Below are 16,397 nucleotides of genomic sequence, written 5' to 3'. Positions count from 1 at the left end.
AGTATGAAACAGCCTCAGGACAAAAGATAAACCAGGATAAATCATCCATTACCTCCTCAAACAAAACCAAAAACGATATCAAAGAATGGGTGAAGCATGAACTTGGTATTAACAAAATTGGAGGACAAGGCAAATACCTAGGCTTACTAGAGTTATTCGGGAGGAAGAAGAAGGATCTCTTTAGCATGATTGTAGACAGAATAAAACAACGAGCCCTTAGTTGCTCCTCTAAGTATCTATCCTCGGCTGGGAAACTGACTTTGCTCAAATCAGTCCTTGGAGCTATGCCCTCTTACACAATGTCTTGTTTTAAACTCCCAAACTCCCTCTGCAGCCACATCCAATCCGCTATAACCCGCTTCTGGTGGGATGAGAAACCTGACAAGAGAAAAATGTGCTGGATTGCTTGGGACAAGATGACAAAATCGTTTAAAGATGGTGTTATGGATTTCAGAGATCTACAGAGTTTCAATGACGCCCTACTGGCAAAAATCAGTTGGCGGATCCTTACTCAACTTTCCTGCCTCCTCGCTAAAGTCTTAACAGGTAATTACTGATCAAAAGAATGGAATATCCCACTGATCAAAAGAATTCTCCCTTTGTATGAGGAAAACATTCTCCAACTCAAACCAAGAAAGCGAGGAGGGTCAGACTCTTGGGCATGGCTCCTGACCTCTGATGGAGTTTATTCAGCCAAGTCAGGATATTACGAAGCCCTACAAAGGAAGACACAGGAACAAGCCCCATCAGTAATACCTATACCCCAAAACCCTGAAAATCACTTTATGTGGAAGAAGGAGATCTGGAACCTCAACTGCTCACCAAAAACAAAATTGCTACTATGGAAAGCTTCCCAAAACGCCCTCCCTGTTGGTCATAACCTCCAAACTAGACAGATCACCACTGTCTCTCCTTGCCCACACTGTGGGAGAACAGAAACTGAAGCTTATCTCTTCTTTCCTTGTCCCTTGGCTGTGAATGTTTGGAAGCGGGCACCCTTTAAAGATCAGTTTAACCCCGAGTCAACCCTCTCTTTCAGATCAGCCCTTACCAAATCTACAAAGATCACCTGCCTCCCACCCACTGGAATTGTGATAGGTCCCCTTGCACCTTGGATCATATGGACACTCTGGACATCCCGAAATCGACTATTGTTTGAAATGATCCAACCCCAAGCTGATGACATTGTCTCTCTAGCCATCCTAAGAGCAAAGGAATGGCAGGAAGCTCAACAGACACAAGCTCTTCGGACACCAATACAAGTCATATCCCTGATCTCTGGACAGCGACCGACTCACCCCTACATAAACCAAATTACCTGTTTCACGGATGCAGCCTGGAAAGATAACGGGAGCACGGGTTGTGGATGGATTTTCAAAGATCAATCCGGCGACATTCTACTCCAAGGAGCTTCCATGGCAACCCATATCCGATCACCCCTGATGGCCGAAACACTAGCAACTCTCACGGCGTTGGGAGTTGCCATTGAATCGGGCTTCAACAAGATCTCTTTTGCTTCAGACTCGCAGATGCTAGTCCAAGCACTCAATCAGAAGACCTCACCAAAGGAACTCCGCGGGCTTCTATATGATTCCTACTCTCTATCGGCTCAATTCGATCTGTGTAATTTCTTTCATATCTCTAGACTCGATAATTCTCAAGCCGATACTATCGCAAAAAATGCCCTAAGAGGCCTTGTATTGCAACTGATTAATTTAATTAAGTATTTTGTTTGCAAAAAAAAAAGATCTTTTACTTCTATTTACAATACTTATTTAAGCGTTTTTTTATAAATTTTCAAGAACTACTTATGCTTCCATTTTGTTTTTATATATACCTTTCTTACCAATGAATATGGTTAACTTTTTTAATTGGATGTCATTTTTTTAATTCATGGAAAAAAAATCTCATTATATCAGAAGTGAAAAAAGAAATGGGACTTCACTCCACATTTCATGACTTTTTACAACTTATTAACATCGTACCATTTAATTCAAAAATACAAAGAGGGCAATGTTTTCCTTTCTCAAGATGCAGATTGGCTACATAAACTTCAACAAGTTTAAAAAGATTTTAATAAGTCAACATTTCATGACTTTTTACAACCTATTTACATCTTACATATACAAAGATGGCAACATTATCACTTCTTAGGATGCAGATTGACTACATAAACTTCAATACATTTGGAAAGATTGTAAAAGATATGACAAAATTCAGTTCTATTTCTCTAGTTATATATATACCCCACCCATATTTTTCCCATAAATATTCAGCACAAATTAAAGTCAGAGTGAAAACGTTATCATAAAAGAGGATAATAATAATTATGAAACTCTCAGGAAAAATGATATCTGCAGAATGTTTTATGATAATAACGGTGACATGGTTCGTATCCATGAGTCATGGTCAGATTGGTAATGTAGCTGAAGCACCCGGCATCCCAACCAACGGACTCGACACTAATTGGTATGACGACGCACGAGCCACATTTTACGGTGATATCCATGGTGGAGACACTCAACGTAAGTTACTAATATACTGTCGAACTAGTTATTAATCTGATGTTTTGTTTTAAAAAAATATTGTATAAACTGTTTAAAATTCTAATTTTTGCATTTATTATATACTTTCGTATTTTTAATATAATATAATGGTTTTCGCTTTTGTTTATAAAATATTTTACAAAGGATAATGCAAAATACCAAATAGTTTATTCTTCCGTTTTCATTTTCAATTGACCAAAGATATTATATATATATATATATATATAAGATATATAATTCATTTGGAAGACCATAATTATATCAGGTACTCACTTTTTTCTTTATACATGTAAATAGATGGAGCTTGTGGATACACTGACAAACCAGTCTATGGTCTAGCCACGGCGGGATTGAGCACGGTGCTCTTCAACAACGGGTACACTTGCGGGGCTTGTTACGAGGTCATGTGTGCGCCTAATCCACAAGGGTGTTTGCCCGGGGTCGTCAAGATCACAGCAACAAATTTATGTCCACCAGAATCCGCTTGGTGCAACCTACCAAACAAACACTTTGATCTCACTCTACCAATGTTCCTCAAGATAGCCCAATACAAAACCGGGATTGTCCCGGTTAAATACAGGCGTGTTCCTTGTTCTAGAGCCGGAGGTATCAAGTTTGAAACGAAAGGAAACCCTTATTTTCTAATGATCTTGGCATACAACGTAGGAGGAGCCGGAGATATAAAAGCGATGCAGGTCAAGGGAAGCAAGACCGGGTGGATAACAATGAGCAGAAATTGGGGACAAAATTGGTCCATTAATGCTGCTCTGACTGGTCAGAGTTTATCATTGAAGGTTACGACGAGTGATGGGATTACTAAGGTTTTTACTAATGTGATGCCATCGAATTGGGGATTTGGACAGACTTATGATGGGAAAAGTAACTTTTAAGAAAAATGATAGTATGAATTGTTTTAAGTGGTGGCTTACAACTTACAGTTGTATTAGTTGTACAATAATTAAAAATAATTAAGATATTATTTATGTAAATTTTAATTCCTCCATTTGATTTTAAACTAAAGATTTAACCAGAACTAGATAGAGGTAGATAAGGAAACAGATATGAACCAAACCAAAATCATTTCATTATTTTAAAACCAAAATTCATTAATACTTTAAAGTTAGATATATTCTAAATATGTATGATCATATTAAACAACAATAAATCAATATTTGATTCTTTCTTTAAGTTTTATTAACCTTTTTATCATAAAAAAAACTCGAACCAAAATAAACCAAAATTGCATTCAACCGATTTGAAACCAAACTGAATTACAAGTAGTATATATCATGTAATACCAAACCGAAAAAGAAAAAAAAAACTATACAGTTTTGAGTCTTTTTGACATGGTATTTCGCTTTCTAGTATGGTTGAAATTATTCAGTTTTCTATTTCCACTGTTCGGTAAGTAAGAGCACTTGAGTTATTTGAATTACAAGCAAATGAAAAAACCAAAACTAAATAATTAAAAGAGTAACAAAAAAAATATCAAACTACTATAAAAGAAAATAAACATATGCGGTAAAAAGAACAGTGCTTGGCGTAAACGATGTTTGTGTGTAACAGACCTGAGAGTGTTAAGCTTTGTACTCACTTCCAATCAAGCATGTCTAGAAGCCACAAAACCTCATCTTTAGTGTCAGCAACATCATTGAAATCCAACTGAATCCCGAAAACGTCGAGTAAGCCATCATTCATATCCTCGACATCCATGAAAAGCAAAGAGATCCATGCTCGTATACCGGATACAAAAGGGTAATAAGGAGATAAGTCTAAATACTCAAAGGCAAGCGCTCGGTACGATGAACGGTCTATATAATCAAAAACAGATCGGTTAATGATCCGAGCAACCTTACTCGAATCATTCCTTGCCACAAGCAAAGAGACACTAACAGACTGGTTCAACGGAATAGTGAATCTTGGCTCAGCTGGAACAACCATCTTGTAATCAGGTCTCCCTAGGTGAGTTCTAAGAACATTACTGATCCCTAATGGTAACGTTATCATCCCACTGTCCAACGCCACGCCAGGTATTAACCCTGAGAAAACAAGTTTATCTTCCGACCATATATCGATAAAGAACTCCAAGTTCTCGAAGGAGAGACGCGGAGGAGGGAGAGCACGGTTCACCCGCCGCTTACTAAACATCTGATACATCTTGTAGTATGTCTCAGCAGGAGGCTTATGCCGTTTACAAACCGAAGGCCATCTCTTTGCACATTGACATTTCCAGTAAAAATCGTCACTTGCTATATCTCTCCATTGTTTGGATACACCCATACAAGCCGCGAGATCTTCGCCTTCTAGCAATGGGAACACATTCTTCAATATTTCTTCACATAACATCTTCAACAACTGTGCACACAATTACTGAAAATCAGAAACAGAGCATATGAATTGTAACCAAAGGTCTCTTTTTTAACTTCCATATTTAGAAACCCAATTGCTAAAAGATCACGATTGGTTGGTTCAATGATTTAAGAAGAAACAATCAAATTTTATCAATTTATTATGATTGATTGAACAAAGCTAAGGGCGAGTAAGATCCATTAGAGAAACAACAATTTTGAAACACACAAAGAAGTAGAAATAAATCAAATCCGAAATTTTCACAGTTTTAATAAAAGAGGAAACGATCATCGTCGAACCCAAATCAGAACGATGAAGATTTCACTAACATCAAAGATACGAAAATGAACTAACCTTTTTGTTTTGTTTTTTTTACATGATCTGGAGACGAAAATCTGGATCAGATAAAGTAGGATTCGACAAGTAAACTGAAGAAAACTTAATTTTCTGGGAAATTAGGGGAAGAAGAAGCCATCATCGTGTTCGGTAGGACGACGATGGATGATACTTTTGGGATCATAGGAGAAAATGATGATTTGAGAAAGATGAGAAACATAAAGAAAGTAGTTAACAAGACTGCAGCCCAATAAAGAAATTAGCCCATATTGGAGCCCAATAAAGAAATTAGCCCATATCGGAGCCCAATAATAGCCACACTCCTTAATCTTTATTATCCTGAGGAGATCGATGGTGTGTTTTTTTAACGATAGAGGTAAAAAGACTTGATGAAAAAAAGATAAACAGTGTGGTAGTCTTTGGACGAAAAATTTTAGTCTGTATTATTTCGATGTATTCTTATCAGTGTCGATCGGCCGATTGAGTTTATCATAAATAGCAAAAACTAGATGGATCTTGTGCAAAGGGAAAAGCACAATGAATTTAGGAAGGTTAAAAAAACAAAATCAAAACACCGTATCAGTAATGAAATACTTCAAAAGATTAAGGGTTCGGATGGTTACGGGTGTAGAAGATAGCCCAACAACGATAGTGGGCTTTGACAAAACAAACTCAATAGCCCAAGTCCATCAGCACAGCCACAATCAACATAGGAATATAACGAAGGTTTGTACGGTGAAAAACGCTCTCCTCCGATGCGAACAAATTCAACGTTCTACAACTCCAATCCGATGAGTCACCAAATATAGCTGTAAGATAAGGTTACTTTAGAAGCTTTAGATTGTTCTATAGTTGTCTATAAAAGAGAAATGTAAAAACCCTAATGTAATTAAGGAAAATACAAAGTCTTTTTTAAAAACACTTCTTGTTCTCTCAATCTCTTCAACGGTGAGCTGACGAAACCGTTCTTTTTTTATTTACTATTCATAAACTATAATCTTTTATGATGTGGATTAAAAAATATAGAAGAAAACCAACTGAAAATCAGTTTTATATTAAAATAAATTGAGTGCGCAGCAGTTTGTTATCCACCCTAAAAATAGAGTGAACTAAGACGTTGACGGATTACTCTGCAAACCACAACATCCACTCAATACCTAAAGTCTACTCGTTTTTTTTTTTTTTTTTTTTTGCGTCATGATATTTTAATGCCAATCCCCCCTCCCCCTTAATTACTATTTTCAATGTACCATCTTTATTCTATATAGAAAAATTATATTTTGTGGCACAACTAAAATATTTTTATTTTGTAACTGTTTACTATAATTTATCTATTGTTTTAAAAAAGAAAAAAAGTGGTATGGTTTCAAAATTACATTAGCAAAGAGTAATCAAAATACTAGCAATAAATTAAACCACAAGAGGGAAGCAGAACAGAGATACCAAATTATGTAAACAAGGGAGGGAGAAGTGGAATTGAACGAAGCATGACCTGATTGTGTTTGGTCGAAGATGATCGTTAAATTGAAGTAGAGTTATGATCTAGATAAGCTAATTAGCTTGGAACTGTGTGTTGTATATGTGTCACAAATTATGGGTATTTCAGCTTCTATCACGACGAAATAAACCTTTAGTATTTTTGGTCACAGTAAACCCTATAATCTTCCTCGAAACTCATTTTGATATTTCACACTCTTTAACTAAGGATGAAGTTATCAAATTCTTAACATATTATATATTGATTATGCAGTATATTTTTGTATGGAGTATGAAAATTTATGCAGACATAAACTGATTTGAATAAAACCAACTGATAAACGTGAAAAGAGGACAAATAAGTGAAGAGCATGGGAGACAAGAGCAAAGAGGTCAGACTGTGGGATCAGTAGTCACACTCGTCACTGACTTGTGTTTTAGTATCAGGATACCTTATTGCCCCACCAAAACCTCTATATTATTTTTTTCCTTCTCCTTGTATTTTTTTTTCTTCTTAAGAAAACAAACATAGGGAATAAAGTGGAACGAACAAGAAAAATACACCACTTGGGATATTTTCAGGAAATAAAAGTAGATGATTTGACGTGAATTTTTAGTCTTTTTCTTCTTATGTAACTTGAGTTTATCCCAAGTGGTTATCTACTATAGAAATGATTTTTTAAGCTAGACAGCACTTACATGTAATTAATACATCTGTGGGATTTGAAAAAAAAACAGGGTTTGTGTGTTGTTTTAGTTGCAGTTTAGATAATAACCGGTCCTTTATATATATGCATGCATACTAAAAGTCTAAAAAGTTTTCAAAATAGCACTTGTTCACAATAAAAATAATGTTTATCAGCACTTGTTCACAAAAAATAATGGTGGTTGTCTGTTTTATTAAAAGTAGCACTTGTTCACAAAAAAATTACATAGATAGAATTTTTTTCTTTTTTGTATTCGTGTTTTAAATTTACGAATACAAAATATGTAGACAAAGAGTTTTTTGGTCGAAAAAAGTAAATTATGCAAGTTTTAATAATTATTTTTACATAGTACAAGTTGCAATAATTTGTTTACAAAAGTGCTACTTTTATGATAATGATAAAAAAAAAGCTATTGTGGCTCATCAAACCCAAAAATATGAGCAAGAAAATATTAATAATAAAAGTTGAGATATGTAACTTACCGAAAAAAAAGTTGAGATATGTAGGAAATAAATTAGAATTCTAATTAACTACTCTGATTTCTCTTTTGGAAAAGTGAAGCCCATTAATTTAACCCCCAAAAAAAACGAATGAATCTATTACAAGTAACCACTGCTACTAATTTGTTGTTACTAGTTGATTTAACAAATTTTTACTAAATTATAGATATTTACAGATTGCACTACGTGATAAATTTTTACTCAAGGCAACCTTTATCTAAAAGCAGTTCATTGTATATACCTCATACAAAACATAACATATATTTTTGGTCGACTAGTGTGAGAAACTTCTTGATTTGGATGTTTATTTATTTATTTTTCACGTGGGTATATTATATGTATGTAACTATTGTGCCATATTTCATTGCGACTGTGAGATACTCATCAAACTGGTCAATGGCCATTTGAAAGACGCTTCTCTCACGAATCTTCTTCGCGGCATACGTTTATGGAGTTCTAAATTTCAACATGCTTTTTGTACTTTCACTAAAAGGAAATGTAATGCAGCTGCTCATACATTAGCAAAATTTGGCTGTATCCAAGCCTGTTTGGCTTATCGAATCCCTTTGTAATGACATTACTTAAAAATATATAAAGTATTTTTTGCGTTAAAAAAATCATTGTTTAAAAGTTAAACGATTTGTTAGTGTTTGAAGATATCTATCTTAATATTTTTGGAGTACATTTTTGTGCCATTATTTTTTTGCAACGGGTCGGGATTTTTTTTAAAGTTTAAAACCGATTACAGAAATCGGATCATCCTATTTTGTGCCACTATTGTTTGCAACGGGTCGGGTTTTTAAAAATTTATAAATCGATTATGGAAATCGGATCTTGCTATAATATATGGGCGAGATTCATCCCTAAAATCTATCACTAATTAAGTAGAGATATAGCACTAATTAAATAGAAATTCCAACATTCCTATAATATAGGAACTAATTAAATACATTAACATGTTAGGCAACATATAATTACGATAGAAAAATTGCAAACACATTTTGGAAAATTCTTATACGTATTATCAATCACGTTGTATATGTATATCGTCGTGGATGATGGAATTAAATAAATCAAATCCTAACTAGAATCAAGATAAGGATATACATTAACATTATTTCCTAAATCAAAACAAACAAAATCGTAAAAATATACTATAGTTTATGCATCGTAAAAACGTTAACATTATAGTTTTTCTATATTTCACCATTACTATATAATAAATCTTATCATATGCAAATTTATTAGATGTAAGCTATGTACTGGGATTCTTTAATTTGTGCAATGTATTTTTTTTCTTTTTGCACTCCAAATAATATATTAAGACCATTTACATAAAGAAATTAATAACATTGGATATCTCTAAATGTATTGTACTTCAGCATATATTAAATACAAATAATATTACTTACAATCATAAATAAAATTTGAGTTTTTTAAAAATGAATGACTATGAACCAAATAAATAGTAAATAAATCACATTTAAATAAATATAGATAACAAATTCAGCACTATAACAATTATGTATATAGCTCTGCTCAATTATAAACTTTATCCACAATTTTCATTTATTTATACAATCTCCTATATACAGTATATTCATAAATATATATAGTTAGTTTGATTAAAAATACAAAAAATATAAAATGTATATATAGCAAAGGAAAATATGTAATTATTACAAAACTACAACATAACTATGCCAATTTAAATAAACTAAAGGTGCAAGAATAATTTAGAAAAAGAAGAAAAAAAACAATTGCCAGATCCTAGTTAAAAATTATAGGAACTTCCTGGTACCATAAAGTAGAATGCTGCGAATTTTGATTTGAATTACAATAAAATGTTGAGTAATCAAGGAAACACAAAGGGGGACGAAAAGATGTCTCGTCAACATCTAAATTTCTTTGCTTATTTCAAAGAAGATAAATAGATAGATTGTCCCTTCCCTGTATCATATTGTCCCTCAATTCCCACTTTCATCGAACGAACAAAACAAAACCCAAAACTTTTTGTTCTCTCGCCTCTTGATAGACACATATATATATATACATCTATAATTTTTTGCTCAAAAAAATTATATACATTTATATTTTGGTTGACAGATCTAGCTAATATAGTTTAGTATTTTTTACAATTAACCAAAAAATGTCTACCTTAATTAAGAACAAAATAAGGTTTGTTATGTGTATCAGTGTATGTAAAGCATGTACGAGCACGTTGAGGACTAACATTTTTGGTTATATAATGATCAACTAAATCATCTGCATATATTATTAATTATGTGACAATGAGACTAAAATATAGAAACATGACATTACTCCTTATAATCTATTCTATTAAAGTTGAAGTACTCACTAGATTCAAATTGGACCATGACTTTGTTTTGGTACGTTTTTCATTAAAAATGATTAAAGAATCACTTAATTTAATTAAATTAACATATAGTTTCGATTTATCTAAATGACCATTATACCCTTGGGTCGATCACTTAAAACTAACCGGGTCAGGACGCGGATCCTCTCCGACCCGAAAATAGAAGAAAAAAAATTTGCGGATCTGTTTGTTCTCCAGATTAATAATTTCCGGATCTTGTATATTATTTGATTCAAGAATAGTTAAACACACAACCAAACAGAGGTATAATCCATATAAATAAGGAAACTGGTATCAGAGTATTTAATGGCTTCAATAATATCAAATATTAACTACTACCATACTTAATCCCTATAATTATTACGAGTATTAATAATAATGAGAAATCTTTAATACTTATCAATTGTGACATTGTTGCTTCCAAAATAATCAATAGATTAAATACGAAATTGTATATATATGTAAACTAATTTGATTTGCTTTTATATTGTGAGATATTTACGGAAACAACAAATCAATTAAATAAAAACAAATCATCATTTAGTTTAGATTTTCAATATTTCTTTAACGAAATTATAGTAATTAATTATGATTAGTATAAATGAAAAGAATAAAAAACACAGAAATTATATATATGTAAAGTTGTAAACTAATTTAGAGAAAAAGTGTATTGTATATCCCACATCGACTAAATATTTTGGAATATGGTTGATAATCACTATAAATATATGACTAATATGTTTTGAGTACAAATGATCAGGAAGCTTGATTTATCAGGTATCCAAATTTAACAGTTTAATTTGGTTCTATATTTGAGCATATTTAAACTTTTAAAAGTAAACATAAAATAATCTATTTACGTTTTTTTTAAAAAGTTTAAGATATTCTAAATATTTAAATTTTTATAGAATGTTTAAATTATTATAAATATTTGAACTCCGTCGAAAGTTTAAAATATTATAATATATTGAAAGTCTATAAAATATTTAAGTACTATTAATATTTTTACTCTTAAAAATTTTAAAATATATAAAAAGTTTGAGTTAAACCCGTTAAAACATGTATTTTTATCAAACTATAAATTAAATTGGGTTTTTTACAATTTTGCTGGGATTTGTATATCAAATATTAACTTTTAAATAATAACCTAAATATACATAATCTCACTATAAATACAATGATTTCTTAACCATTGAAATATCTCAGACTAAAATTTAACAAGCAATTTTTCTTTTTTTGACAACAAACCAAAATAAAGAAAACTCATTCTCTTACAAAACTACTATCTCATATTGCGGTGTGTCTATTCTTTTACAAAACTACTATCCGATATTGCGGAGTGTCTATTTTCTTACAAAACTACTATCCAATATTGTGGTGTGTCTGTTTACGTGAAAAACTACATTCTACAAACTACTTACTCTATTAGGATTTCCAATTTACTGTATAACTCCAAATATGCAAATAAATACTATATAACCAAAAAAAATAAGTCAAAATAAAAAATTACATTACAAAAATACAAATTACAAAAAATACTAACTAACAAAATATATAATCCCGTGCTATAGCACGGGTATCATCTAGTAATAACTTTAAAAGCTGAACTTGCTAATCAGTGTACACAATTACACAAATCATTCACGTGGAGGAACAGCTAAACACATGCTATTAACCTGAAATCTAGATAGTAAACCATGTGCACCAAATCGAAATTATAAAAAGAGAGTCATCTCCCTTATGGGTCAAATTAATCAAATAAAAAAAAATCATGGTAACTGTATTTTTTTTATTAGGATTATATATCTAAAAGGAAGTTATGTGCATGCAGGGAATATACAGAACATGTTCTCTGTTCACTTACATGCATTCCTTCTCTGTCTCCTTCTCCCATGTGCCTTCACATGCCTTTTTCTCTCTTCAAATAACCAAACCGGTCTCGATTCAAGTTCTTGGTGCTCATATCTCAAACCCTTTAAAACAGAAAATAAAAAATGAAATATAGTTTTTTTTTTCTTATTCAAAATTCTTGTGTTTGTCCAATGAGTTTTTGCTGGCTAACATGCAACCCATCCATAGTTTTTTTTATTCTTCTGAATTTCATTACTCCTAGAAAATTCTGAGTTTTACAAAAACATAATATGGCTTGATTTAAATGCGAGGCGTTGTCTAGGATTTAATTATACATATTATTAAGTTTTTTTTTCAACTTTACTAAGATTATTAGTTTTCTTTTCCTTTTTGATTAATTTCACCAATCAAATATTTTATATAAAAAGATCGACTACGATATTATGTCAATTAAGATATTTTTTTGTCTTAAGATATTATGTCATTTAATATCATGAAACAGACAAGAGTTATATCACCTATGTTAAATAAATTAAAAGAAACAAAGTCTTAAAGTAATCAATGGTCCAACCGTGACAAAGGGTGGTCCAATAAAGAAATCAAACGAAAACATTTCTTTGGTTAAATGAAAGGAAAACATTTGATTAGAAAAATCGTAAACATCTTTCGTACGTATCATATCAAGTAAAATATATGTTAATAAATGGATTACGGATAACATTGTGGAGGGGCAAAACTGAAAAATAAAGAAAATGATACTGCCAAAACATATGATCATGTGCCGTCACAGATGGAGATAGCTCAGCCTTTTACTGTCATAAGGCAAATGCGCACTCTTCGCCCACTTCTCTCTTTGCTTACTTAAGCGGCTTCTCACATCTTCAGAAATAACAGATATACCACTTTCTTCATATGTTAAGGCCTGTAATATTTTTTATACTGACCATTGTTGGTGTCTTGGTGATACATTGATACTATAACCACAGATTTTGATTAACGACATGTTATATATTCGTTTCGTAATTGCTCCAACTGTCTACCTAACAATATGTAAATATTCGTAATGGCTCTCAAACATTCATATGTTATGGGAAGATATGGTTGATTAAATATGTTTCTATCAAATCAGTTTACTGAAAGAAGAAGGTTAACGACTATTCCCCTGAAACAAGGAGCACCTGATAGTAAGATATTATCTGAGATATTTTATTTTACTTACAAAACCACAAGGGCCCAAGAAAAAAGTATAAAACGACAAACGAAAGAATGAAACCATCACAAGTGTGGTACCATCGTAATAACATACTAACTTCAGGGTCATATAGGAAAGAGCAATCGTACATAAACCCTGATCCTCTCTTTCTTTAGTTTCCTCTACAAACAAAAAAAGAAACAAAACAATCTAATCCTCTCTTCTTCTTTAATTAGCGATGAGAATCTTAAAGACTCAAAGATCCAGGGGAGGACAAAAAAGAAGAAGAAGCAAGAAACTCGTAAAGAAAAGAACGAATGTTTCATCACGTAGCGGAGAAATGTTCACGAAGAAGCTTCAGGCGCTGAAGAGTCTTCTTCCTCCTCCATCAAAGACGACGGAGAAGATTTGTCAAGATGCTGACGTAGAGAAAGATTCCGGCAGTGTAGAGACGGAACAGCTCTTTCAAGAAACTGCGGATTACATTGTCAGGCTTAGGACACAAGTCGTGGTGTTGCAAAAGCTAATTGAAATCTATGGATCATCTGATCAGACCGAAGATAGTTTTGTTTTATAATGTTCATATTTTCAATTATGATTTTTTTTTTTCCATTTTTCTATGATCCAGTTTTTTTCTTCTTCTTGATAATACGTATTTTGAACCTATATGGTTTTAGGTAGTCGATGATGTATAATGTTTGATATTTGACGAAAGGAGAAATGAAATCGGTCACCATAATGCATGTATTTTTTTTTGCTTTTGTTCTACGACATGTGAAAACACTGTTTGTTTCGTTGTCATTAGCGTTATATTATTACTACTCCATACCGACACATTTTTTTGTTTGTTTTATTGTCGTTAGTTATGATCGACCAACAACGACCAAGATATGGCTGGAATTGGTAACACTGTTGTTTGTGGCTGTAGAGACTTTGACTGTAAAAATTAAAATTTGGCTGTAAAGAATTTGATTGCAGAGATTTTGACTGTACATACTTTAACTATTAAAATCTGATTTTTACAAAAAACAACTTTAAAAGCTATGACTGTAATTTTATTAATAACAAAATTGTAAATAAATACAAAGGTGATGATAAAAATAATAAATTTGTGAAGAGAACTAGATGTCAAAAGAAAGAGAAAAAATGCTGATAATTAATCTATAAAAAAAAGTTTGTGTAAATATATATATAAATTTATATAGAGTTTTTAATTTTGACGGAGGAAGAAAAAAAAAGTTTTTTAAACTGGCGGTAAAAAGTTTCTTAAAAAACAAAAACAAAGAAGGAAAAAATTAAAGTGGCGGTAAAAACTTTAAAAAATAAAAAAGTTATTAAAGCTTGATTGGTAAATAAAATGTGCCTATGTTCGTTTTTTAAACTGGCGGTAAAACTTTAAAAACTGGCGGTAAAAACTTTAAAAAATAAAAAAGTTATTAAAGCTTCATTGGCAAATAAAATGTGCCTATGTTCGTTTTCTCATGTCGAGCTCATATATATATATATATAGATATATATATTCACAATTGATTGGTTATGTTAGTTTAAATTAGGCAGCTAAATTTTTCTTTTTAGCGGTTCTGCAAAAGACGGATAAAAGTAACCGGAAAAGTGAAGGAAGTTAAAATAATATAAACGGTTAAAACACAATATTTAAACATAGTTTGTAATTAACAAGACATTGGAATAGTAAAAGATAACATAAAATAAATTTAAATATCGATAACACTTAAAAAAAATTTATGAATTTTTTTAGGGAATAATACTAACATTAAATTCTAAAAATTTTAAAATAAATAAAAATTTCCATCCGCTATATTATATGGATTATCAAAACCGTCTTGTTGTTTGGGCTGTTGGCAATTGCCTACATTTTCCCTTACAACCAGTCTTTCAAATTATCTTTTCTAACCATATCTTTCCATCGCTTTTTCCAATTGTCATTTTGATTAATAATTATCAAGGCTGTTTATTTGCAAATGAGACAATTAGAGATTTCAATTGGTAATTATCAAGACTGTTTAAATGGTAAGAAGGCAACAAATCTTGCGAAAACAATTATAGATGTGATTTATAAATTAAAATTTTTTGAAATAATATATTGGAATGTAGCCATGTACAGTTTTCAGATTAGAAAATATCAATAACAAAGGAAATATCAATTGATATATATATATATATATATGTGTGTGTGTGTTTCGTCATAAAATTGAGGGTTCTTGTCTTCTTCAAGTGGAGAATTTTTATTGATATATTTATATATTGATAGTATAATATATATATATATATATTTTTTTTAATCATTTGATTAGATTAGAAATTGTTTACACAGTAACAAAGCACCCCTTTTAAAATGTTGAATTTTAAAATATGTAGTCTAGAACATTATTGCTTTTCATGTCCTTTTTGAAATTAATTTAAGTCTTTCTTTTACAAAAATTCCCGCAACCGGGAAAAAATCACAAAAAAGAACCTCAAAATTAAAGTAAAAAACATTTACATATTTTTTATACGAAGTGGACATAAAAAGTAAAGAAGGAAGAGATATGTACACGGTACATCAGTATGTTTCATATGTGACAGGCTCACACATATACATACGAATGAGGCTACAACTACATTTTACTTCGTCACACCCCCATGTAGATAATGATATAGCTATCATGTATGTATTACATGGTCATGATGATTGTGACTTGTTAGTCCTTTTGCTAATTCTACCATGTGATCTCTCTCTCTTTAAAAATTTCATTTTAATTTAAATATTTTGAAAATATATATTGAAATCCGTAGGTCACTCCCATTATACTACAATGCGCATGGTGCTTTTTCCTCTTTTAAATGTCGTCTTTTTTTTTTCTTTTTCTTGGAAAGAAATTATAGCTAAGTTAAGAAGCAAGCAATACACGGAAATTAAAGCATGACGAGTTTAGTGTGAAAAATGTGAGTTAGTTATACAAACTTACAGTTCCAAGTTTGATTACTTCTTCTGTGTGCAAACGATCTGCATGCTTCCCCTTGGTCACTTGAGTTTCTTCTCAGACGTTTCATCCTAGTAAATTG

The 16,397-nt window shown here is 31.6% G+C and overlaps 3 protein-coding genes across 3 annotated transcripts; 2 read left to right on the top strand and 1 right to left on the bottom strand.

Annotated features, from left to right (window-relative positions):
• The first annotated feature begins 2,264 nt into the window (after positions 1–2,264).
• On the top strand, positions 2,265–3,535 carry LOC104719580 (expansin-A25-like). The gene is made up of 2 exons (XM_010437524.2): positions 2,265–2,525; positions 2,844–3,535. The coding sequence occupies exons 1-2, from the start codon at positions 2,330–2,332 to the stop codon at positions 3,434–3,436; spliced, it is 789 nt and encodes a 262-aa protein (XP_010435826.1). The 5' UTR covers positions 2,265–2,329; the 3' UTR covers positions 3,437–3,535.
• Positions 3,536–3,913: 378 nt separating this feature from the next.
• On the bottom strand, positions 3,914–5,433 carry LOC104719579 (F-box protein At5g39250). The gene is made up of 2 exons (XM_010437523.2): positions 5,250–5,433; positions 3,914–4,901 (listed from the first exon to the last, which is right to left on the bottom strand). Exon 2 carries the CDS (start codon positions 4,890–4,892, stop codon positions 4,137–4,139), a length of 756 nt encoding a protein of 251 aa, XP_010435825.2. The 5' UTR covers positions 4,893–4,901; positions 5,250–5,433; the 3' UTR covers positions 3,914–4,136.
• Positions 5,434–13,459: 8,026 nt separating this feature from the next.
• LOC104719578 (uncharacterized) lies at positions 13,460–14,073 on the top strand. Its single transcript, XM_010437522.3, has one exon. The coding sequence runs from the start codon at positions 13,573–13,575 to the stop codon at positions 13,909–13,911; it is 339 nt and encodes a 112-aa protein (XP_010435824.2). The 5' UTR covers positions 13,460–13,572; the 3' UTR covers positions 13,912–14,073.
• Positions 14,074–16,397: the final 2,324 nt, after the last annotated feature.

Source organism: Camelina sativa, chromosome 10 (genome assembly GCF_030686135.1).
Source record: "Camelina sativa cultivar CO46 ecotype springtype chromosome 10, ASM3068613v1".
Lineage (NCBI taxonomy): Eukaryota > Viridiplantae > Streptophyta > Magnoliopsida > Brassicales > Brassicaceae > Camelina > Camelina sativa.
The sequence above is the reverse complement of the archived record's forward strand: the minus strand, read 5'-3'. Positions and strand labels throughout refer to the sequence as shown.